This window comes from Ochotona princeps, chromosome 14 (assembly GCF_030435755.1).
Source record: "Ochotona princeps isolate mOchPri1 chromosome 14, mOchPri1.hap1, whole genome shotgun sequence".
Lineage (NCBI taxonomy): Eukaryota > Metazoa > Chordata > Mammalia > Lagomorpha > Ochotonidae > Ochotona > Ochotona princeps.
The window spans coordinates 7,420,139-7,445,554 of record NC_080845.1 but is presented as its reverse complement, the minus strand read 5'-3'; the positions used below and the strand labels follow the sequence as shown (position 1 = coordinate 7,445,554).

Here is a 25,416-nt window from a genome sequence, read left to right as displayed (position 1 = left end):
CTCTCTGTTCTGTGCCTTGCAAGGCTGAGCTGGAGACATTGCCCCTAACACAGGGTGCGCAAGCCTGGCTTCCCACGTCCCTGGCTCCATCGGCACACTCCTCAGAGCCCAGCCAGGCACACAGAGGATGTGTCACATTGCAGCTCCATTTGCCTCCCTTGCTGGTGGTGCCCTCAAACACTTCATCCTGTGCAAGGGCACCTTGGAGTGTCCCTCGGTCCCTCTGTTACTCTTCCTAGGACTGGGCGTGGAGCAGGGAAGGCATGTAGAGAGGTTGTTTGCAGGGAGGGCAAGGATGGGGCTGTGGTCTCCATGGTGAGATTCGTTGCCAAGGGAACAGGACTCCATGAGCCCTGGGTCTGGCAGTTGCACTTTTGCCACAGGATCTGAGAGGCTGATTGCCACTGTGGACCTAAGACCCTGATGGGCAGCAAGGCCAAGGAAGGGTAGGCCAAGCCAGAGAGGTGGCTCCTGGCCCTGCTGGGTTGGCGGGGGTTGAGGGCTAGGAGCCGTGGCTCCTGGCTTGGTTTCCTTTTGTGTATGGACTTCACTGAGCCTCGAGCTGGAACTAGATGCCGAAGATACGGGCGCCATCCTTTTCATTTACCTGGCAGGCAAAGTGAGGGGTTGGAGGGATCTCTCTGGGCCAAGGTTGCATGGACTGAGCTAGAAGGAGCTCAGGCTGGGCTTTGGGCTGTCTCACACAGGTTGCCTGCAGACTAGACTCAACCTCATCCCAATAGCTGTAACTTCCAGGGACTTCTGACCGAACAGACATAATCCAGCCAGCAGTGCATTGCTTCAGTCACAACGAGATGACCTTCCTACTGCCGAGGGCCTGCGTGAAGAATGAGGGTCAGCACGCAGGGTCTGCACAGCATCTGCCAAGTCCTAGGCACTCCATCAGCGTTGTTCTGCAGTCATTATGGAGGTCCCACTGGTCGCATAACCATCTTAGTCAAACTACCGAAATCTTTCTGGATCTTGGTTTTATCTGTAAGATGGGGTTGCTTATGGCATCAGACTCCTTGGGCTGCTCTAATCTAATGTGGAGAAAATGCTTTGCTGGGTTCTCAATGGGCTAGTTTATTAATGTTCTGTACTTGCAGATTGTTGCCCTGCATTCTAGGAAGTCAAAAGCTCAGGGTTACTTGATGATTTATGAATTTCTAGACTTAGTCTCCTAACTGTATTCCATAACAAATACTTTTGGTAGCATGTGGGCTAAACATAATTAGCTTCCAGAGTTCTCAGAACCTTAACTGGCCTATCAGTCAGTAGATGTGAGTGCAGTATTGCCTGAGCTCTTGGTTCTGGAAAACACCTACTTTTTTCCCCCACATGGAGCCACTCTGTCTAAAGTCCATGCTCTGAGAGAAGTCACAGGTTGAAGCTTCGTTTATGCATCTAGCTCTTGCAGAATTACTTCATGAGTTTCGTGAAGGGATTTTAAGATTTTACTTCCTTGTATCTTTTTAATAGCAAAAGGTTCAACAAAAGGCCATTGCTGAGCTTTGCAACAAACAGCTGATGTTCATAGTTAGCACTACTGAATGGTTCAAGCCAAGCAGGGAGGAAGCTTGTTGTAACTTTGGTATCAGACAGACTGGGATAGAAAAGTCATTTCTGTCACTTGCTCTGTGTCCTCTTGGCAAAAGGCTTGTAACTTCCTCACACCTCTATCTGCTTCTGAGGCTGGAGGCTTGCAGGGCTGTGGCGAGGATTACAGGAGGGCGGGACTGACCGCAGTGCCTGGCCCTTGCTTGGTGGGCGGCCCGCGGGCTCCTTCTCAGCGCTTGCACCTCTGTGTATCTGTTCCCTCTTGTGGGGCAAGAAAGACAGTCTATTAATGCATTCTGCAGCATCTCCTTTGTTCTAAAACCATCTTTCACATCTCAAGGGCTCTCCGGTCCCTTGTGCCGGAGGCTGAGGTATGGGAAGGCAGCTGGGCTTCCCTCATTTCACACAAGAGAATTTAATAGACTTTGCTCAGACCCTCCTCTTGCCTTTATCTTCCCATCTGTCTTCACACAACCTTCTACCCACTCTGCCACTTCTCCCATACTCCCGTCTTCTCAGGTCTAGAACAGCTACTGACAGACTGACCCCACCAGCAGCCCCTGGTGCTGCTGAGCCACAGTGCTGGCCTGGGACTTTCCCTCCCCAAACTCCCGAGTGTGGCATTCAAATGTCCCCGCTGCCTCTCTAGTTTCAACGCTTGCTAATCCCTGCCATCCTCCCCCATTCCTGCCAGGACAGTTCCTTTTCTATCTGAACACTCCCTATCTCTGAGTCCCAGCTGGGCCTTTGAACATGTTGCTGATCCTTCTCCTTGGTCTCGCCTCTCCTCATGGCCCAGTGGCTTCCTTCAAAGGCCACCTTCTACAACTCTAACCAAGCTGCCTGGAGTAAGACACTCCTTGGGGTCCACACAGACCCACGTGGAGCCCTCCCTCTCACCTTATCCCACCCAACTGCCACAGCCTGTACCAGCTCTTTCTATTGGATTCAGTTCCTCTTAATCACTTCCGGCTGGGATGACTTTGGGCAAGCCCCTTCATCTTTAGGAAGCGTTGGTTTCTTCATATACAAAATACAAGTAATAATCCTTTTACTTCAGGAAGTGCAGGTTCATAAAAAGTCCCAACACAGGGGCCGGTGCTGTGGTGTAGAGGCAAAGCCACCACCTGCAATGGTCACCAAAGGACACTGGTTCCAGTTTCAACTGCTGCACTTCTGATCCAGCTCCCTGGTAACGGCCTGCAAAATGCAGTGGAAGATAGCCCAAGTACTTGGGCCTCTGCCACCCATGGAGCAGACTTGTCTGGCTACTGGCTTTGGCCTGGTCCAGGCCTAGTCATGGTGACCATCTGGGACTGAACGAACCAGTGGGTGAAGATCATTGTTTCCCATTCTCTAACTCTTTCAAATAAATAAAATAAAAGTCCCAACACAGTGCCTGGCACATACAGCTGGCATCGGTTCTCAGAGCCTACCATCTGCCAGAACTCAGCAACAGGAACTGGGCAGGATAGGTGACCTAGAAGGGGACAGTAGGGTTGAAGCCTGAGCCAGCTTCCCAGCATCCCGCCCCTCCGCCCTGGCCCTTCCCAGAGCCCCCACACAAACTTCACACTCAGAGGCCATGGGCAGAAGAATTCACATTTATTGGTTCAAATACAGTACCTAAAACTTGCTAAACATGCATTTCACACTAATTGGTCACATTTCCACAGGTAGTCAATTCACAGAACAGGGCCCAGCCCCTGCCAGCTGGCAAGGGCGGGAGGTAGCAGAGGGCCTGGGTGGCCTGCCAACTAATATTGGATCAAGCAGGACTTATGGAGCCAGGCTGGCAGGTAGCCCTTGGCGGGCCCTTTGGGAAACAAGGGCTCAGCAACATCCTATTCACTCGATTCCTGCATAAGACTGTGGGTGCAGGTGAATTTTGGGTGCGTAGCCCAAGGACAGGCTTGTCGATATGTGTGCCACCAGTGTCCCTAAAGGTGGGTTTGTGGGAGGTGGCGCTCCCTATGCCTTGAACACAGGAAGGGAATAGAGGCCTTTCCAAGGGGTGGCTGGTTCCCTGTTGCGCAGGCGGGAAGGGCTCCCCAGACAGAGCCCAGACATCACAATGCGGCCACAAGCCCCTATCACAGGCCTGGGATGGCAACACAGACAAAAACACCAACATCCCAGGGCAGGCGTGGTTTCTTTCCCGACAGAAACATGTAAACAGAGCAGAAGCTACGATATTCTTTTTTCCCACACGATTCCTCAGAGGGGAATCGACCAGGATGTCACTCAAGAGGTAGTTTGGCTTTTTTTCTTTTTTTCTCCATGGAAATTTGAGTCAACAACATTATCACCTATTACAAGACATTTCAGAGAAAGAAAACAGTGGTCCCCAAAGGGCAAAGGCAACCCTCTGGCTGGCAGGCCCGGCCCCAGGATTTGGAAGGCGAACCCTCACCAATCTTGGGCGTGGAGCAGGCTCTGGCCTGATAGCTTCCCTCAGAGCCGACGGAGGATCCCTGAGCAGGCTGTGGCTCACTGGGGCTACAGGCCCAGGAGAGGGAGGCCACTGGGGACTTGGCTACACAGAAGGACCAACTAGGCTTCCTGTGAGCTGACAGAGGAAGGGCCACTGCAGCTCACACCACAGCAGAGCCCAGATCTGGCTCCCAAGTCCAGAAAACAAGATGTTGTTCGTGGTAGCCAAGAGGGGGAGGGGGCTTCTGGGGACCCTGTAATTAAATACACATCCCTGAGCTGTGGCCCCAGAAACCCTTGCCTCAAGGCTAGCCAGCTTCCAGCACCTAGTGGAATGATTGCCGTTTCTCATCCGGAGACACAGATAAAACATCATTTCACAGACACTGGACACAGATGCTTCAAGCAGAGGTAAGGAGGATGACCAACCGCAAAGGCGGGGGCGGGGGGGGGGGCTCTTACTGGTCAAGGAAGGGAGGTCAGAGTAGTGGGGATTCTTTTTTTGTTTGTTTGTTTTTCAGGTTTTTTTTTTTTTCTTACTTTAAAAATCAAAAAATGAAAAGCTCAAAAGAGGAGTAGTCTGAATGACTGGATTTCTTAAACAATTGCAAACATTTCAAAAATAGGAAGGAAAAAAGACACATATTAGGCAGGAGCTAAAGACTTGGAACTGCTGCTCATCAGCTTCCTGCCCCGCTGGGAGGCCATGGTCCCCTGACTTGGGTCAATTCTGGGCATGGACATGGCTTAGAGGCTGCCCTCCCTGGAACTCTCTCTCTCTCTCTCTCTCCATCTGTCCCATTACCCAGGCTATCATGAACAGGTAAGCAAAGCTAGAATGGTGGCGGAGCAAGGCCATCGCTCAGAGAGGACGAGATTCTAAGGCCCCGGCGACAGTGATGGGCAGACAGGCAGGTGTGCAGTTTGAGTTTTGGGGATGCCACAGAGGTTCCTGTGTGCTTCCTGCCAGCCCTGAGGGTTTTATCTACCTCCCTGGTGGGCTGGGCATGGGGGTCAGTGTCCTCTGAGCCAGGAGCTTAGTCACAGGTCCTGGGGAATCTCTCCAGAATAAGGGGCAAGAACAGCACACTTTGCAAAGAATTCTAAGGGAACTGAGAGCATGGATTACAGATGATATACCTGGACTCCAAATTTTGTCTTGGGTCTCAAGCAAGAGGGAAAGCTTGCAGGTTTCACTGTAGTGCAAGGAAGTGGAATGTGCCTTTCTCACCCAGCTTTTGGGATCCTGTTTTTATGGTGGGAAAATTCTCACTCCGAGTGAGTGCTTTTGGTGGTTGGGCACAGAGAGGGCAGAAGAGAAAGGAATCAGACATCACACACACGCACAAACTTTTTCTTCCAGTAGCAAAAAGGCTGCCTGTTATCCAAACATCACGGGAAGAAAGGCAAAAAACAAACCTACCAAACCTCCCTTGCCAACCTTTCTCTGTGTCCTTCAAATCAAATTCACAAACACATCTAGTGGCTGACCTAATGTCTCCACACTGCTAGTTACACTCCTACCTTCTCCTCATAATACCTGAGTTTGCAATGCAACACATTCACTTTACCCTGTTTAAAAAAAAGCCCACGTCATAAAAGGACTGGGTGCAGAAGACATTAGAGGCGGTCCACAGGTCAGGCTCTGGCTCGGCACATACAGCCACTTGGCTTCGCAATTCTGCAAGGCTCCCAGCAATGAATGGGCTCTTTGTTCTGTGGAATCTGCTGCAAACATTTGTAAAAATGGATTCATACAATGGCAACTTACAGAACCTTTCCCCCACTCCAAAAATTAACAATTTGCTCTGTTTAATATGACAGTATTGGAGGGACATGTTCTTGCCTCATCACAGAGCAATTTCCTTTGACACCCAACACAAGGGGAAACATGCTTAATTTGAAAACACTTTTCCAGAAATCATTCAACAGATGGAGACGTAAGCCCAGAAAGGTGCCACATGCAGCAGTTTTCTTGGGGGGGAGGGGGGGTCTCTGATTGGCGCCTCCTGGTATCTTGAGGAACACAGCTCAGAATCTGACCTGGAGCCAAGGAATGTGATCTGGTTGGTTAAATAAGAGATTCAAACAAGTAAAAGACACTGTGAACTTACACACACACACACAGCTTCCCACTGACATGTGAAAAACATGCTAGGTGGAGCTTTTCCTGAGAAACATTGCTTTTTCTTTTTTTTTTTTTTTTTGTTTCTTTTTTTCCTTTCTTCCCCAGAGCAATGGCGAGAACAGCACTGAGGAGTAATGCTCTGGGTATTAGATCTATCAGGGAATAAAAATCATCACTCTGTGGGTACCCGTAACATTTCACTTAAAAAAACAAACAAACAAAAAAACATTTACAATCAGACATAGACTACCCAGTAGGTACACAATGCGGCAGTTGCCCAGGCAGGTTTAAAAGGCAGAGCTGGGGAGAGAGCAAATAGCTTTTGACTAAACAGGCAGGAGGAGGTGCTGTGGGCCCCTCAAGCAGCACCAAGCTATCCCAGTTACGTGGTCTTTCTGCTATGTAGGCTATGGGAGATACCTGGATAAAGCAGCAGCAATTGCTGCATTAAGGCAGAGAAGGAAGAAGCACCTGAACAAGAGCTGAGACTCAGCGTGGCCCTGGCCAAAGTTGAGAGGGTCAAGCACACTTCCCAGGACCAGGCAGGGTAGGCAGTCAGAGCAGCAGGGTCGCAGGCCAGCTCTGCAGGAGCATGAGGTAGTCTAAAGCGCCCCTTCCCTTCCAGGTGTTTTTGGTTCCAGCCCTCCCAGCCTCGGTCAGCCAGGCCACTGATACTGTCACGGGCAGCTGGGCCACTGTGGCCTTGGGTTGTCAGCTCTATGTCCTGAGGAAACCTGGTTTCATTTTGGAGAGATTAGGAAAAACCAAAGTAGAATTCAGAGGCAAAATTCTGGTCAGCAGATGGTAAATGGTCCTTCCTACTATTAAAAGAGACACTTCATGGATTCAGTCCTGAGAGGAAAGCAATATTAACTCTTTCAGCAGTCTGGCCTTTGTCCCACTACTCTGAAGAAAGCACGTGAAAGGAGAATGAATCAACAGCTGGTACTAAGATTCAGAACACAGCATTTGCTTAAATTTTTAAAGGGCCAACAGAAGTTGAATTCCTAAGAGAAGGGTGCCCGAGCAAGGTAGGACTCAGCAATCCACAGACGGAAGTCACGTGGCTGCGCATCCCACGGCAGCTGAGGGGCAAGGCCCATGGCCTGACTCACGGCTAGTTCTCTGCCAGCATGAAAACTTGGCAGTGGCAGCCGCAGGGGAGAAAGGAGTCACCTGCTCTCCTCTCCTCACTCTCATGCTTTCCAAAAAAAAGAGATGGTTCCATCCCCATTGGCCCGGTTCCTGCAGTCTCCCCCATGCTGCCTGGTAAACTGTCTAACACTGTAACCCCCTTTTCCTGGCATGACCATTTACCTGGCAATTCTGTGACTAGAAAGAGGCAGTCTGCTCTCCGACAGACAATGTATGAGTCTGCTGAGAAAATGTGGAAAAGTGGGGATGACCACCCCCCATTTCCATTGAGGTAGTTGTCTTTATCAACATTGTGGAAAACAGTCATCTAGGCTCCATCCCACCCTCTCCCTCAAAATACAAAAGCTCTGTCTCTAAACAACGACAACACTCTTAACATTAAAGGTCTTCACAGTCTGCCGACTGCAAGGAAATGCATCTGCTGCACTCACACAGAGCATGTGCATCATGGTGGAGGCCATACATTCAACTCTGTCGTGAAATAAATATATAGAAAAATGAGGCTAAAACAGACACACAAACAAATATTTTTCTTGCCATGGAGGCAACTGGAAACACTGCTCCACAGCCTCATCTTGGTCTCTGGCTCTTTCTCCTGGAGCTTTGCTGCCTATCCAGTGCGCCACGTCGGTCTGAGGAGGGCACTGCAACAGGTCACTCCTTGCCCACGCTTGTCTTGCAGGAATGCAGCACCACCTTAAAGAGCAGGGGCAGCTGCTCCAGGGGTACATTCACCATCTTTCCTGGGAAGGAAGGAGAAAGAGAGTAGACAGTGACCACAAGAGGAGAGGGTCAGCTGGCTTCTTCCAGAGCTGCGAAAAGGAGAGTGCCGCCTCTCTGAGGGCTTAGGGTCAGGGACGTAGCAGGACCACTCCAAAGGCCCAACAGGTTCTTGATAGCCTGACCCATTGTGGTGCCAAACTCAGGCTTCTCCCCATCCCCTTTCTCTCGAATCCAGTCTTATTTCCTAGTTCAGCCTTTGCTGTGGGCATTTGGAAAGAAAGAACAGAGGGGAGGGCTCTCAAACCTGTACACTTTCGAGATGCACAAAAGCTTGTCAGGTAACTGCAGGAGTCCCAGGGCCGAGACTCCCGCTCTGTATGGGTGACGTGCCTGTATTCACAGACTCACCTTTATTTCACAGAGCGCTCCGAAAGACTATGGTTTAGAAAAATATTTAAAAAGCCTACTAAAATAACCCTAAAATTCCAATAGTCCAAATCACTTGTGTTAGACTGCTCTCTTTCCAAGATGGAGAAATTCCCTTGTCATATTGGAAATGTTTTCTTTCAAAAATTGTATTGCTGAATTTCACAATTCAGCAAAACTCTTCAGAAAATGTAAGCTGGAGGTCACATTTCTGAGCTCCTCATCAATGCATGCAGGACAGCTAAGACGACATCCCTGCACGAAATGAACGGCAGCAACAGCAAAAAAAAAACTACTTTGCAATCACAGGATCCTAGAAAAACAGAAGATCTCAGAAATTCCATAGGCACAAATGGCCAGAGCTGGTCTAAGCTGAAACCAGGAGCTCGGTGCTCCATTTGGGTCTCCCACATAGGTGGCAGGGACCCAAATCATCAGGCCATCTTTTCCCTGTCTTCCAGGCATATGAGCAGAAAGTTAACTCAGAAGCAGAATAGCCAGGACTCCGTGTTGCAGGTGGCAGCTTAAGCCTCAGTGTTATAATACTAGCCCAGTTAATTTTTTATCGAGTTACAATACTATCCTAAACTTCACTTTCTTTCAAGGCACACAATTCTGGTAATGAGATACTCTAAGCCAGTTTCCCCATGTGTACTCTGGCCATAATATCAGCAATCACCAACCTTGCAGAGACTGCTCCGAGATTAAATAATGCAAGGGTATAAAGCACCATGCACATTCTAGTGGTTGAGGAAATACTAGCTTCTCTGTTCTACAAAGAAAGTAGACTTCCCGTGATGACAGAACTTTCCTGAGCACAGAGTGCTAATTCTGGGGACGGGCAGTGTGGGTTGAGCCACTGCTTGGGACACCTCCAACTCCTATCAGAGTGCCAGTAGGTTCACCCTAGGAGGTGGCAGGTGTCCTCAGGTCCCTGTCTCCCACGTGCAGGACCCAGATGCAGTTCCTGGACTCAGCATTTCCCAGCTTTTGTAGACACGTGGAAGAGAAGCAGCAGAGGCAAGACCTCTCTCTGTTGCACAGCTTTTCCAATAAGTAGAAACAAATTCTCATTATGAAGAGAAGTGTCTCTCCCATGTAGCTGGTAATAGGTCTGGACTATGTGTTCTGGAAACACTGTCTTATTTCTAAGAAAAGTCAGAGAGGGTTAGAAGCTTGAGACCCAGAATATTACCTGCAATATAGCGAATCTCAGGTAAGCACATCATGAGATCAGGGAAACGATTCGGCTGGTGTGTGTACTTATATTCAGTGAAATCCTGGCAAATGTACCAGTATCGTTTGTTCAACTGCTCCAGCTGTGAGGCACTGGTCAGACCTCTGATATCTGTGGGGGAGAAAACATACATAGGGAATGGGAGGGTCTTTCTCATGTGGAAAAACACTAGCTCCTTAAATATGTGCATCTTTCAATTAAAAGTTATTCAATATTGTCAGAAAATATTTTCTCCTTTTCTACATAGGGGAATTAAGTTCTGGATTAGGGAGATGGCATTAAAGACTGGGACAGTCACTGCACAGAGCCCCTGGAGGTCTTTCTTAACCCCACACCAGGCTCACACCATGGGCCTTGGCACGAAACAGACACCGCCGAGTGTTCAACAGGTGACTGAACAATCTACCTTTCTAAATCTATCCTTCACAACATCTTGAACTTTTCTGTTACTCCCAATCAGAATATATCTCAATGACACATTAATCATTATCACAGACAACGCACGTGCCTCTCTTCGGGGTTTTTACCCTCCTTGTTATTTTCTGTGATTTCTTCCTATCTATCTGTACATTATTAACAGACAGACTATAACCCTGTTCTCTATATGAGGCTTACCCAGCCTTTGAGGCCTGGCTCAGATTTCTCCTTCTCTAAGAAACTGCTACTGATTCCCCCATCTAAGGTACAATTAATGTCAAGAGCCATTAAAGTGTACATTTTTTGAGACCAAGGATTAAACCTGGGGTCTTTCCCCTGCCCCCAATTTCTTAAATGCTGAATACAGGGCTTGGCCTAAGGGAAACATGCAGAAGCAGGAACAGATTTGGCCAGTGTCTGGGGAGAGTGGGCAGAGAGGGGACAAGAGTATCTGGACCGAGGAAGTACTCACAGGAAGAAAGGGCATGATTTTAAGGCTTTGCGTAGCAGAGCAGCCCAGTGTCACTACTTTGGGAAAGAAAAGAGGAATTCTCCTGGATTTACCGGTTACCAGCAGTCATCAAGTGTCACTCTGCAGGTAACGCTCCAGAAAAAGCACACCTGGTTCTCTTCTAAATAAAAGCCATCCCGATCTGCAGTGAGTTTTGGCACACAGCCACTCTTCTCAGAACCACTGGCAACCTGTCACAGAGGCCTTATCTCGAACAGTGTCATCAGTCGCTCGGCTCTTCTTCAGTCACCGGTAAACTCCGTACATGTTTAAATGACGCACATACTGTCCTTGATGTCTGTATTTAAATGCATCAAAACTGACTAAACAAAGTGAAACCTCTTCCTTCCTCTGTGAATTATAGAGATTGTGGCATTTAGGCTTGAAGGGGAAAAAATATCCAAAGCATTCCCTGCACACTGAAGGGGCAGGGTGATAATGGTAAGTGAAGGCAGAGCATGGGCTGCCAAGGTTGGCAAGTACTCGTGGTAGGGTCAACTGCAGAGACATACTGCCAGCCCTCGGCCCAGCCGTAACCACTCACCTTGATTGAGGAAGTTAATTGCTTTCATGCAAGCATACTCCTCGTTGCTGACCTTTAGCTGATGGAACTTGTGGTACAGGTAGATGAGCCGCTCGATCACCTCCATTCCTTCGTCACTAAATCTGGAGAGAAGACCAGGGTGTTAACAATGGGCTCTGACACCATGGAAACCAAGACAAGGTGGATGGGACATCCTACAACTCCTTGAGGCATCTGTGAAGGGAAAGGGGCAGCTTATGGGGAGAAATGGGGTCCTCTGCCCGAATGTCAGGCAGACACGTGGCTTGTTGAAGAGGCTGCCATGGCTCTCCATGAACTACTCTTCCCAAGGTCCCGCCAATCAAACCTCTTCAAATCTAGGCCTGTCACACCAAAGTTGTGAGGCTTGGATAAGGTCATCTGACCCCATTTAAGCTTTGGGCTTCTCCTTTGTAAAAAACAAACACAAAACAAAGTAAAACAAACAAACAAACAAACAAACAAACAAACAATAATGCTTGCCTGCTTGTCTAACTAGGCTCTAAGAAGGCTTGGGATACAAATGCAGAGAAGTACGATATTATTAAGGTCCTGTCATTGTTGAGACGCAGCCTCTAGTGTCAATGGCAGCTGCCATGGTGACTGCTACAACACAGAAAAAGCCACCGTGTTTGCTCGGGTAGGCACACCATTCTCAGCAGTGAGGTCGGGTGGTTATGAGGCTGTGCATGGTGAACCATGTTATTGGTACCCCTAACTTCAGCTACAGGGAGAGAGACATCAGCTGCACCCCATCCGTGCCCCCCCTTGTTGGGTGCTTCATGTGCGCTGTCTCCACACAGAGACACAGTCATCGCCACAGTAGAGACGAGAAGCTAAGTTCAAAGGAGGGAAGGAACTGGTGTCCTAGCACACAGCTGCTTGCTTACGGAGTAAGAACTTGGAACCTGGGCCAAAGACCTGGGACCTTGGTTTTCCCAAGGTGACAGTCTGGGAGGCGGGCCTGAAGTTGGTCATGTCCCTTTCTTTTGAGTTGGGACTAGTCTTCTTGGGGAAAGGTCCCATTTCCAGCCAAAGAGCTAGGCTACCCCAGAGAACTACTGCTCTGAGAGCATTTCATACCAGAGTCAGGGATACCACTCAACCCAGGAGGAGTGTAGAAAAGCTGGGAGCAGAACTGTTCTGAGTCTTTCTAGGGGTGGGTTAGGCAGTAAGCCAAGGCAGAGTTCCAGAGAGGCCTTGGAAGACGTTTAACCTTGGGGCAGCTTCCTAGCAGGGACGTGTTCAGATGTGGGCCCAAGAAGGGTCTTACTGGGTAGAGTGCACAACACTTGGAGTTGCACCTTCAAAGACTTGGCTAAGCTTCCGCTTCCTGGGCCAAGTGGGCTCTGGCTGAGGTCAGAGGCACCTACACTTCTCAAGCACTAGGGGGCGCTTGAAACAGAGGGTCTCATTTGGCTTCCATGCAGTTCCAGCGGGGGCTTCTCTGAGTCACTTATTTACATAACCTTAAAATGTATTTATGAGGCAGAGACAGAGAATTCCCGTTCAGTGGTTCACTTCCCAAATGCCAGCAACAGCCAGGGCTGGGCCAGGCTGAAGCCAGAGCAGATCGTTCGAGCCATCACTGTGGCCTCCCAGCGTCTATCAGGAAGATGGAGTCAGGGGCTGATACCAGAGGTTAAACTCAAGTACTCCAATATGGGAGATGCTTCACAAAAAAAAAAATTATTAATTGAAAGGCAGATTTACAGAGAAGAGGGAGAGAAAGGGAGAGGGAGAGAGAGAGAGAGGGAGAGGCAGAGGGAGACAGAAAGGGAGAGAGAGAGAGATATTCCCCGTCTACCAACTCACTCCACAAATGGTCCCAACAGCTGCAACTGAGCCAGTTGGAAGCCAGGAGCTTCCTCCAGGTCTCCAACATGGGTTCAGGAGTCCAAGGACTTGAGCCATCCTCTGCTGCCTTCCCAGGTCATAAGCAGGAAGTTAGATTGGGAAGTGGAGCAGCTGGGGCTAGAAATGGCATCCACTTGGGATACTGGTGCTGTAGGTGAAGGATGCCGGCTTCTTTGTGATGTTCTAACTATGATTTGAGCCATGATGGCTGACTCTGTTTTGACCTGCATGTGTCCCAAAGGCTTTCCACAACTTTACTGATAACCTAGGCTGGTTGATAAACAAATTCATATTGACTAGTGATGCTAATATTCCTTCCTTCTTTCCTCCCTTCCTTATTTTTATTGGAAAGGCATATTTTCAGAAAGACAGAGAAAGATCTTTCACCCAATGGCCACAATGGCTGGAGTTGAGTCAATCAGGAGCCAGGATCTTCTTTCCATTCTTCCACATGGGGGCCAGGTCTCAAGGCTTTGGGCCATTCTTCACTGCTTTCCCAGGGCACAGGCAGGGAGCTGGATGGGAAGTGGAGCAGCTGGGATGTATGGGATCCAGGCTCTTGTAAGGGGAAAATTAGCTAATTGAGCCATTGCACTGGTCCCTCTGTCTAAAATTCTAATGAGTATTTGTTAGCTGCCAGGAACTTTTATTTCACACATATTCTTTCATTGGATGTTCCCAATAAATCTGCAAAACCCATCTTAAACATAACCTCCTCTGTTCTTGTATGGAAACAAAGTTCTCTCTATTGTGCCCCCTCATGTAGCAGGCCGATTCATTTACATCTGGCCCTCCTGATTATCTGTGAAATAAAGAACATTACCTTCAACACAGAGATAAGGAAGGAGTAAAGAGGAAATCCTCCAAAGTTGTGTAAGTGGTGGTGGACTCAGGATCCAAAACCAAATGTTTTTATTTCTAGCATGTTCTGGGCATTTCTCACATAACACTGCCCATTCTTGGACCCTGTTTTGTGGGAAAGGCCATCCCTACCCTCCTCAGGAGCTCTGTGTTCCTACTCAATCTGGGGTGCCACTTAGGTGGGTATGCTCAGTGCCAGGAGCTGCCCTTGCAGTATCTCTGTATTCATGGCGGGCAGCAGGCCTGGGAGTGAAGACCACTCCTCACCACGGCTAACTGACATTCTTCAGAGGAACACAGATCCCTTCCTGCTTGAAGAGGTCGGGTGGTTATGAGGCTGGGTAAGAATAAATAAGGAGGACACAAGGGGGGGGACGCAGAGTCAGCATCTGTCTGTTGGCCGAGAGTGTAACAAGCCAAGATAATGCTCGGGCCCTTAATCAGCAACCTCTGCTCCCAGCGTGCTCTGGTGCTGTGGAACATGCAGGTGTGTGGCTCTCAGCCAGACCCCGAGCCAGCAGGGCCAGACTTGCTCTGCTCTGCGTCCTGCCCCAAGACACACAAAGGCGTTCTCAAGTGCCCAGCCTGAGCAGATGCCCCAGATCAGCCTTTTCTCTTGGGAACAGCACATCCTTCTTGTTCTTCTTCTTCTTTTTAAAAAAGATTTATTTATTTATTTGGACGTCAGAGAGTGAGCAAGAGAGATCGGCATATCCTCCTTGCCCAGATTTCCAACCACAGGCCACCACCATGGATCCCTGGCAATGGTGGGGGCTGGCAGCCGGCCCAGCAGCCCCCACTGGTCTCCACGGCCTGATGACAAAGCTTTCCTCCACACCCCGCATCACAGCCCCTGATAAACAAAGTTGTTCTCTGTTCTACAGACCTCTTTCTCCTGTAAGCGTGCCTCCTCCACATCTGCCCACTCGGCAGTTCCGACACCCCTGTATTCTCTGTCTACAATTTATCAGCATTCAAAGCCAGAAAGCTGGACAAACACAGCCATTCTTCTTATGGGTTTCCATTTATACAAGCGTGGTAGACAAGGAAAACATTCCTGCCAGGGTCCCCCGAATCACTGAACCATTCAGTTGGCAACTGAAGCTGATACTACATAAGTTATGTCCCATTAAGGGGGCAAGGAGAGGCCTGGTTGTGTTTTTTCATTCATCTACATGCCTCAACTCCCAGCAGCGGTCATCAGCCACAACCTTATTTCACTGCCTTCTCAGCACTTCCCATAGACTCCATGAAAAGCCAGACTGTAGTTCCACAATGATTCTACAAAGTCAAACCTTCCAAGGAAGCTCTGGGAGAGGCAGAATTAGTATGGAGTAACAGTCAAGAGCCTGGACAGTGGGGCACGATGTTTAAGCCATGATTTTTCACCTCTGAAGCCCCATGTCCATCATCTCCAGCAGAGAGAAACACTAGTGCCAGTTACATGGGGTGGCAGCACAGGCTCAACAAAGCACCAGGATGCTAACTGGTACTACAGAACTCTGGCGATCAACAACTATCATTCCTGACGGCAGCAGCCCTCCCATTACAGCAGCAAAGCAGAACTGTGCTGCCAGGGTCCAGACTGGGAAGGCAGGAGGCAAGTTTCCAGAGATCTGGCAGAAATGGAGGTAGTGCCCACAGACTAGAGTGCCCGTTGGTGTCTGTGGCGTAATGCTTCTCCTGAGAATGGAGGAGTCTTGATAAGGGAAAGGAGCAGTCACGGGCTGGTGCTATAATCTGCTTTAAATCAAATTCACCCGGCTCACTGTCTGATAAGAGTCTGATTAAGGAATACGGGCCCCATAAATTTGATTCAATATTTGAGAAGAGAAAAGGAGGTGGCCATGTATCATGTGGGAAAGGCCTTTTCCTGACAGCAGGAACCCACTTGCACTCAGTTGTGAACAGGGAAGAAGTCTGGGGGAGTGCGAGTAACGCAGCAGCAGCCCGGGCAGGGAAGAGCTACGGCCAATTACAGGCTGCACACCCTGCACCTCCAGCGGAGCAGAGGCTGAGTGACGGAGAGCAGCGTGATCCACAGCTTCTCACACTTGCAAGTCCAGGCCCCCAGGGTTCTCCGGGCACCTCAGACCCCACACCACATTCTGAGTAGCTCAGCACCACCTCCTTCCAGCTCAAGGGACCCACTCGTCACTCCTAGTTTTTCTACTTCCGTTAGTGTCACTGACCGTGTCTCCTTAGCCGGGGGCTGCCCTTTCCGTTCCACAGTTACGGCTTTCTCACTCACGCTTTGCTTCCTTTTCACTTGGATTATGGAAGAGCCTCCTACCCACTCACAGCGCTCCTTGCCACTGCCCGTGCCAATCCATTGTAAGCTTTTCAGTCACAGATATATTTCTAAATGCAACCTAATTCCTCCAACACAACACTGCATACACAGCAAGATGCAAAGTCCTGAGATTGGGGCTTAGGCACACAAACATCTTCATGATCTCATGGTCTATCTCATCACACTTTCTTCTCTCAAGTCACTTCTCCCCTCATGTCTGTCTTAGACACATTCTCTTTAGACCCGAATCCACAGGACTGCTTGGTTCTCTGCACACAGCAACCACTCTCTAAGTTTCTAGAACACTGTGTTACTTTCATGCCTTTCTCTGCAATGTGCTTAAAAATTCCCACTTCCAGGTGCAGTTCAAATGTCTGTTGCTCAAGTTTCTGTTGGTTCTGCAAGCAAAGGTATTCACTTCCTAGTCTCTGCTTATATGGGCCTTCACAAGCTTCCGATTTCTACCAGTGTAAAACCTTGTAGTACAGGCTGTATCCGCTTGCATTTGACTCCTGATTACGTAAACCAGGAACAAAGACCCTGAGTCAGAAGCAATTTCTGTATCACCTGTGACCCTAGCATTCCTCCTAGAAACACACACAAGGTTGTTCAGTAAATGGCCACAGCATCCTAACTACTGGGTTGAAGTTAAACTTGCTTGTTTCCATTGACTGAACCCATATTAGAGTGAGAGTCCTAACAATAGTTCCATCTCTTATCTTAGAACCTATCTGAGAGGTTAGCAGGTAACACGTTCTAGAGTCAGTAATGCCTACTACACAACCTTCTATGATGATGAAAACATGCTATTTTTACATTCTCCAAAGTAGAAGCCACTAGTGCACACGAAGAATTTTAAAGGCCATATGAGACTAGCAGTTCCTACAACGGACAATGTAGCTTTAGATTCTCCTTGGTGAAGAGCCTTCCTGAAAAGCTCCCTCATAAATGTAGCTGTTATGGACTCAATCTTTGTCCTGGGGCTCAAGTGATCAACTCAGGAGGGTAGGGTGCCTTAGGGAGCTCATAGTGGTTTTTTTTTTTTTTTTTTTTAAGACTTATTCATTTTCATTGGAAAGGTGGACATACAGAGAGGAGGAGGGACAGAGAGGAAGATCCTCCGTCCGATGATTCACTCCCCAAGCGGGTGCAATGGCCGAAGCTGAGCCAATCTGAACCCAGGAGTCAGGAGTTTTCCCCCAGGCCTCCCACGGGAGTGCAGGGTCCCAAAGCCCTGGGCTGTCCTCGACTGCATTCCCAGGCCACAGGCAAGGAACTGAATAGGAAGTGGGAAGCGGGGCTGCCGGGATTAGAACCAGCGCCTATATGGAATCCCAGCATGCTCAAGGTGAGTATCCTAACTGCTACGCTATTGCGCCATGCCCAGGAGCTCAGTTCTTACAAGGAGCTTCCCATGGTCAGCAATCTCTGCCTACTTGCTGAGGGCCCAAGCAGGCCATCCTTCTGCAGAGTGTGGAGCCTACAGCTCATTCCACAGGCAGCCCGAGGATGGAGTGTTGGACAGTAGGCAAACAGGGAGCCTGGGATCCCTGGGCTAGCTCTGCAAACTCTGCCAGCATGCAGAGCAGGCTGACTGCTATCCAAACACCCCAGAGTCCTAGCAGTTACAAAGAGGAGATAGGAATTTGGTGGAAACAATGAGTTAGAGGCTCTGGAGAAGAGGTTAGGGCACTTGAAAAATCAGATAGCCCTGTTTACAGGACAAAGGGTTGGTTTGGGTCAAAATTCTGTCATTTATAGATTACCCTGAAGACAATGAGCATCATTAATAAGGAAATATTGGAAAATCAGGGGAAGGAGTCAGCACCCCGACTCCCCCTCCTTCAGCTGTGCAGAGGGTCCTTGAAAGGCTTAAGAGTTCTGCTCCTGACGGGAGTGTGGCCTTGTCTTCATGCGATGACTGAGAGGGCAGATCCAACCTAGCCTGTGAAGGGACATGTGGGGAGTGAATACTCCACCTCTTCTACTTCATCCCTGGGAGGACCTCCTTTTATCCTCTCCTCCCAGGTGACCCAGAATCTCTTGACTTCCATCATTTAAGTTACCCAATAAAGCTGAGCTATGAAAACATCTACTTAAGTGTCAATTTAACTTTGTGAGACTTCGAAGGACATATTAATAAGCCAAAGCTGTCTCAACATTTATGCTGATTTAGGAGTCAGAAAACACAGTAACTGTGCACCTCAGGTGTCTAGAGTGAGTGAGCAAAAGGAACATGGCCAGGGAGATGATAAGGGTGCTAGCCATAAACTGTGGGGAGGACAGCACAGGCTCTCGGCACCATTACCCTAGTATCATACCGAATGTCATGAACAGGGGCAATACAGACATTTTGCAGCAAGGCGATTATTGAGCTCAAAGTTGAGGTCTGGGTGCCAATCCAAAACCCTAAAGGGTAGGTCTCTCCGAACTTCCGCTTTCTCATTTCTAAACGAAGCAGGCTGTGAGAATGAAATAATATATTAAGCTCAGCACCTGGTACCTTAGGCACTCAACAGGATTCCTAGGTCTTTTCCTGGACTGTAAGCTACGATTTAGAGCCCTTCTCATGTTGTAGGCAAAGTTTAGAGTTTTGATTTTCTAATATACATCTTATCATGGTAATCCACAGGTAATGAAAACCAACAGCTTCACACTCTGCCAAGCTTCACGGCATAGCATTTACTTCTCAGGCCACCTTGATGGAGGGGCACGGTTATCAACCCATTTTCACTACTTGAGGAACAGAAACTACGCCAAGTCACCAAGCTAGCCAGTGGAAAACGGAGGATTCGAATCCAGGTTTGTGTTGCTCCCTGCCTGTCACCTGTTCTACAGGGATGACAATGGTTTGATGGCTTAGAACTTCCTCCCCAGCCAGCAGCCCTCACCTGTGTAGTTCTTCATCAGAGGGTGAATACTTGGCGGTGACATCAGCCAGCTCCCCAAAGATCTGCTTGCTGTAAACGGTGAGGGAGGAGAGCAGGATTAGCTCTTGCCACGTGGAGCTCAAGAGGCACGTGTAATCCTTGATTGAGAGCTCGCAGAAGAAAGGCAGTTTCTTGATCCAGGCAATCTGCCTAAACAGCAGCTCGTCAGCCAGGCGGCAGAGCAGGGCAAAGAGCTCTGCTTGGGTCACAGCGTATCTGTAGGGTAAGAACAGGACAAAGTCACTGCTTCTGGTAAGAGGGAGGATGGGGGCACAGAGACCGGGAGCTGCTAGGGGCACACATGGTCCCTGGCAATGGGTTCCTTGCACCTGATGGGTCTCCAGTGCTATTCAATTGAATTTTCTGATAAAAGGTCAGGACTGACGGCAACAGCCAGCTATGCCAAGGGTTGGAAGGTGGGTTTGGAGAGGAAGGCCACAGAGGGGAAAGGAGGCTTAGAAGGAATTGATGCAATTATCAGACTTTAATGTTGGTGTCTTCCACTGTTCCAGATCTTACAGAAAATTTTTACTCATTTCTGAAATGAGAGCTCCAGTGGAGGGGGGAACCTTTCTTCTGCAAAGGGTCATTTGGATGTTTACACAATAATTTACAATCCTGAATTTGGAATTGTGCTAGCAGTTGCCTTGTCAGGGCCAGATCTATATGGCCCATAGGCTAAACATGCCCCGCCCCTGTATTTCAGAAACTCGCACAGTAATAAGCATTGCTTTTCCTGCTCTCACTGCACCCCCTGGTGGTGAGAGTTAAGAAAGCAGAAGGGCGAGTATATATTCTGGGTTAAAAAGGGTCCCCTGAGTCCACAGCCTCGGAGCCTTCTTCCATAGCAAACCCCACAAAACGCCCACATTACTAAAAAGTAAAGGCTTTGGGTGACCTTCTTATGGGTAGATATTTGAATCTTCTGAAGTTGGAGACTAGCATAGAAAATCTCAGACTTTTTGTGAGGTCTTAGCTTGATAAACAACCTAGGCTCCAGGACAAAGGAGTAATGGATGGCCTAAAGGCTAACCTAAGATATTACCTACTTAGGTTGAGTCAACGGAGATTTAAAAGAGTACCCCAGGAAGAAATATTTGCATTATTGGTTTAAATATACTAAATCCCCCCACCCCCCAAAGAAAGTATTCCTTCTACTCACTCGGGCCTATCACCCAAGGCGGCAACATTCCATCACGCTACCTATGGGTCTGATGGCTAAAGATGCGGACAGGTATCAAGTTAGGACCTTTGGTATCTTGTTAAGGAACCTAGGCTTGACGTATGACCATGCCCAGAATTGTAGATCATATTACACCCCTGACTCATTCCAAGCCTAGGGTACAGTGGCCAGGGACGTGGGTAGGTGTGTGGTAGGAACACGGAGACTGCTAAGGGTCAAACAGGGCAGAGCTCACTTACCCATCTTCAATCAACATGGGTGTGCCCAGGGGCTCCAGGTCCTCAGCTGACACCAGCTGGTGAATCAGACTGTATGACTGTGGATCAAGGCTTCGAGCTTGTGGGGGCAGAAGCGGTGAGTGGCCAGAATAGCTAAAAAGGTGCGGTATGTACTGATAATGTGGAGGTACAGACATCCCCACATACTGCTCCCTGAATGCCATGAATCCATTTAGTTCCACAGACCTACTGGAAAGAAAAGTCTCCAGTCAAGCAGAGTCACAGAAGGTATACCAGAAGCAAACAAGTCAGAGGGCAGGCTGGGCGTTCTCTGGCCAGAAGCCTGTGTTTTCATCAAGCCAGAAGATGTGTACAATAATTACAATATCTCCCCTAACACACTTCCATCTCTGAGACAAAGACTCTGTGCAAGGGTGTGAATTATGGGACTCACCTCTGGACACCCAATGTCCAGCACAGTAATACTGAATCAACAGCGGCTGAAAAAATTCCTTTCTACAGGTGCACATGCAGAGAATTTTTAATGGTTACTTGTCATTTATGATGACAAGAGGGGTGTCTGTATTATTTTATTGCTAGAAAATTAAGGCATATACAGGTTTGAGTACTTTATCAGGTCACAGAGCAAACCTAACACCTAGCACATGACAGACAGCAAGACCCTAAATATTCAAATCTCAGAATAATCTAAGCAATAGCTGAATGGAATAAAAACTGTATTTAAATACGAACAGGAAAGCAGGTTCATCCATTTCCCTCCCTTTCTCAGAGCAATCTACCCACTCCGTTAATTCTTAAGACCAACAAGAGACTCTCCCTTTGTTTGTTTTTAACTAGGGGTGGCAAAACGCTGTCTGTTTTGGTACATGAGGTTACTGGACTGCAGCCACTCATTGCTTTATAAACTGTATGGCTTTCATGATAAAGCCAGAGTGGTTAAGGCTCAGATCACAAGGCATGAAGACTAAAACATGAACTGGCATCTACAGAAAAGTCTGTCCACCCTGTCCTATACAAGGTTTCTGGGGAAGGAAAACCTTCCCTGGTGGGTGATGCTCTATTTCACACCTAACAACTCACTCTTGAGTCAAGAGTCTCCAAATCTGTGTTTCCTAATAGCAGCACACTTGATTGGCTTAAAAACACCCTTTTTTTTTCCCTTTAAATATTCCTAAAGTGAAAAATCGCTTACTCTTACGAGGCAGAGAAATTGTAACTTAACTCACTATTGTCACGGTGGTTAGTTTCGCTTGTGACTAAATAAATGAGGGAAAAGGGCTATATTTGAAATGTTACTCAATAGGAAAGAATGCATGGATATGGACAGCGGCTATAGCTCTTTCTCAGCCTGCATGGTATCAGTGATATTTTCAAGGTCTTAGCCTTGACACGGTTGGGAAACATGGACCTCTTCTCCCTGAACCTGAGAGCAAAAGTACCAAGTTGGAAACAGTGTGGGAGCGCCACGTGGCCAGCAGTTCCTGGCGGCTGCCCTCTTGGTGAGTCCCGCATGACGGCCCTGGGTGTGCTGCCAGCTCACCTGGAGGACAGTGTGGAGCCTGGTGAAGGCTGGCTGCTCTCTGAGGCCCTGTGTCCAGGGGAGCCGTGGTCGCTGTCACCATGGCTGCTCCAGTGATTGGCCTCTTCCTCAAATTCCTGCCCGGACATGATCCTTTCAATCTCTTCTTCGGATATCTTTGATAAGGAATTGACAAGTTAGGTTTGATACTCAGGGTGTATCTTGTTCTTCCGTCAGGCCGAGGGCTTATTTAAGTCCCATGGAGGTTCCCAGGATTCTACACAGCAGTTTAGATTCCCTCGCCTCCACCCAGACACCCCTGGTCTTTTCCTCACCTCAGTGCAGCCTGGCTGCTTGGATCTTAGCACCATGGGCCATCATGGCCATTCTCGGGCCTATCTGCCCTACTCTCAAGTCACAACGCCTCCACATTGTTCAACAGGGTTCTCAGTGACAATCTCCTACTCGACCTTCCAAGACCAAATGCAGGTATTACCTCCCTTGTGAAGCTCTCTACTACCACCTAGACAGATTTTTTTTTTTTTTTAATTATTATTGGAAAGCCGGATATACAGAGAGGAGAGACAGAGAGGAAGATCTTCCATCTGATGTTTCACTCCCCAAGTGAGCCGCAACGGGCCGGTATGCACCGATCCGAAGCCGGGACCAGGAACCTCTTCCGGGTCTCCCACGCGGGTGCAGGGTCCCAAAGCCTTGGGCCGTCCTCAACTGCTTTCCCAGGCCACAAGCAGGGAGCTGGATGGGAAGTGGAGTTGCCGGGATTAGAACCGGCGCCCATATGGGATCCCGGGGCTTTCAAGGCGAGGACTTTAGCCACTAGGCCACGCCGCCGGGCCCCACCTAGACAGAATTTTAACTCCTTATTCCATCTGTATGTTTTGGGACAGCATCATTGTTGAAGGAATTCTGGAGCAGACTATGTGTGTTCAATTCTGGATTCTGCCACTTCTAGTTGTACCATCTTGGGCAAGTCATCTAACTATTTGAACCTAACTCCCTTCAGCTGAATGGTACACAGAGTACTAATCCGTACTTCGCAGGGTTCCTAGGAGTATTAAATTAGTCAAGATGTACCACTTACCTAGAAAAAGGCTTGGAACACAGCAATAATTAATGGAAGGGCTAAAATGACACCATCATAATCACTGCTATTTTTCTTCTTTTTGTTTGAATATTCATTTATTTGAAAGACAGAGTGATAGACACAGATCTTCCATCGGTGGCTTCACTTCTTAAATGGCAGTAACAGCCACGTCTGGGACAGGCTGAAGTCAGGATTCTGGAGCTCCACTCAGTTCTCCCACATGGGTGGCAAAGGCCCAAGTGCTAGAGCTACCTAGCACAAAGGCCCAAGTGCTAGAGCCATTTTCTGCTACCTTCCGTGGGTTGGAAGCAGAGACAGAACTCAAACTGGCACAAGTGGTAGTTTAACCCAATGGGTCACAACGCCAGCCTCAGATTGCTTTTATTTTTATAGCACTAGAAATAACCTCTGTAAGACCTATATGACCGGATCTAGGAGCAAAGTGCCTAAATACTTGTTGAGTGAATAAACAAAAGTTCATTTATATAGTACTGACATTGGACCTTCATTAGAATTTTTTTTGGTTTTTGTTAGTAAAAAACATTCTTGATTCTATTAAATAAAGGAAGAAACTGAAGCTCACAGATGTTGCTTCCTGTAGCATGGGCATCCCATGTGGGCATCAGTTCAAGTCCCTGCTGCTCTACCTCTGGTGCTGCTAAAGCGCCTGAGAAAGCAGTGGAGATTGCCCAAGTTCTTGGGTCCTTACATCCATATGGAGAGCTGGCTCATGCTTTTAACAGACCCAGCTCCAGCTGTGGCAGTCATCTGGGGAATGAACCAGTGGATGGAAGATGTCTTTGTTTGACTCTGCCTTTCAAATAAATAAATGAAGAAGAAAAGAAGGAAGAGGACAATAAGAACGAGGAGGAGGAAGATGATGATGAGGAGAAGCAGGAAGTGGAGAAGAAAGAAAAGGAGAAGTGAACTGACTTTGCCATATCACAGTGCAGTCCCATGCCAGGGTGAATCTTCAGGAAGAGACCCAAACACTTAAGTATTCAGTCCCGTACTCTAGCTACTAAACCAAACATGAAGTGAGTAAACTATTTCTACAAAACGTCTAGCTCACGGTTGAGGCTTAACAGGGTAAACTTAACACAGCAGAGTGAGTACTAAGAAGGAGGGGCTGGGGAACTTTCATTTGTTGGTCCTATAAAAACCTGGGAGGATATTTTCTCCCAAGTCTATGTAACTCGAACTCCTGTATTCTTCCTTTGCTATAGCAAGTTGTGAGGTAATCTTGAATTTCCTTAATCATAAACACAAGTGTGTTGAGGAAGAACTAGAAGCCATCTAGTATACAGAAGTTGGAGCAGAAACAAGAAATATTTAACTGGTGTGTAACTTTGTGTTGTTGGTCAAGAATAACTTGGATTAAATATTAAATTGGGTGTTTGGGGTAGAAGATGCCAGTTCAGACACTCTCATACCATACTAGGTTTAATACTCACTCCAGGACCAGGCTCCAGCTTCCTGCTAATGCCGCTGGGGAGCAGCAGAGATGTCTCAACCAGATGGCTTCTTGCCACTCACAAGAGAGATTGGACCGAGTTGCTGGATTTGGCCTGGCTTGGCCCTGAATACTGTGGGCATTGAAGGAGGGAAGCAGCAGATAGGAGCTATTTATTTGTGTCTCTCTGCCTTTAAAACATTACTGAGTCCTGACTAAAGTGGTCTGAAGTTATATTTTTGAGAATGAGACCAATTGTTTTAAGATGATGGAAATACCTGAGCTGGGCCAGAGTCAGTCTCACATCACTGCACTGCAAGCACAAGCCAAAATTGTACTGTACCTATCTCTGGCTTTAACTCCAAGTCACACTGGGCAAGCATCGGCGTGTTCAACAGGGAATGGAACACGTTGGGATGGGAGTGCTTAAGCATGGGTTTAACTTCTGCTTGCCATTTTCTGGGTGGGCATGGTTGGGCAAATCATTCAAACCCTCCTATTCACTTCTCTTGTAGCTCATGATTCTCCTTCATGCTGAAGCCAAGTTTGACTTGGACAGCCTTAGGAGGTTAACTGAAGCTGAAGTTATAAAGTGTAGGGACACAGTATGTGCTCAACACACAGAAATAGCATTTTTTGTTTTCATTCAATTAAGAGCCTGTAGATCATAGCTCTAACATATCATTTGTAAACAGACTAGTATAAAAAGGAAAAAGAAAAAAAAAACAGACTAGTATGACACTCCTAATGTAAAAAACTACACTGCAGGTAAAACAGGCTTTTCTGAACATCAGAGTTTCAATCCTGGAGATGCAAGGAACTGA

General features: G+C 48.0%; 1 protein-coding gene across 7 annotated transcripts in view; it reads right to left on the bottom strand.

Moving 5' to 3' along the window:
- Positions 1-5,973: 5,973 nt before the first annotated feature.
- Positions 5,974-25,416, bottom strand: part of NR6A1 (nuclear receptor subfamily 6 group A member 1) — a 195,281-nt gene continuing 175,838 nt past the window's right edge. For 4 of the 7 annotated variants that reach the window (XM_004593578.2, XM_004593576.3, XM_058672568.1 and 1 more), the window contains 6 exons: positions 22,056-22,210; positions 20,516-20,743; positions 19,055-19,309; positions 11,135-11,256; positions 9,621-9,773; positions 5,974-8,019 (listed from right to left, as the gene is read on the bottom strand). In XM_004593578.2, the coding sequence (XP_004593635.2) occupies positions 7,931-8,019; positions 9,621-9,773; positions 11,135-11,256; positions 19,055-19,309; positions 20,516-20,743; positions 22,056-22,210 (1,002 nt within the window). In that variant the 3' untranslated portion in view covers positions 5,974-7,930. The remainder of the gene's footprint in view (positions 8,020-9,620; positions 9,774-11,134; positions 11,257-19,054; positions 19,310-20,515; positions 20,744-22,055; positions 22,211-25,416) is intronic. The other 3 variants (XM_004593579.2, XM_004593577.3, XM_058672567.1) reach the window with 2 other exon arrangements.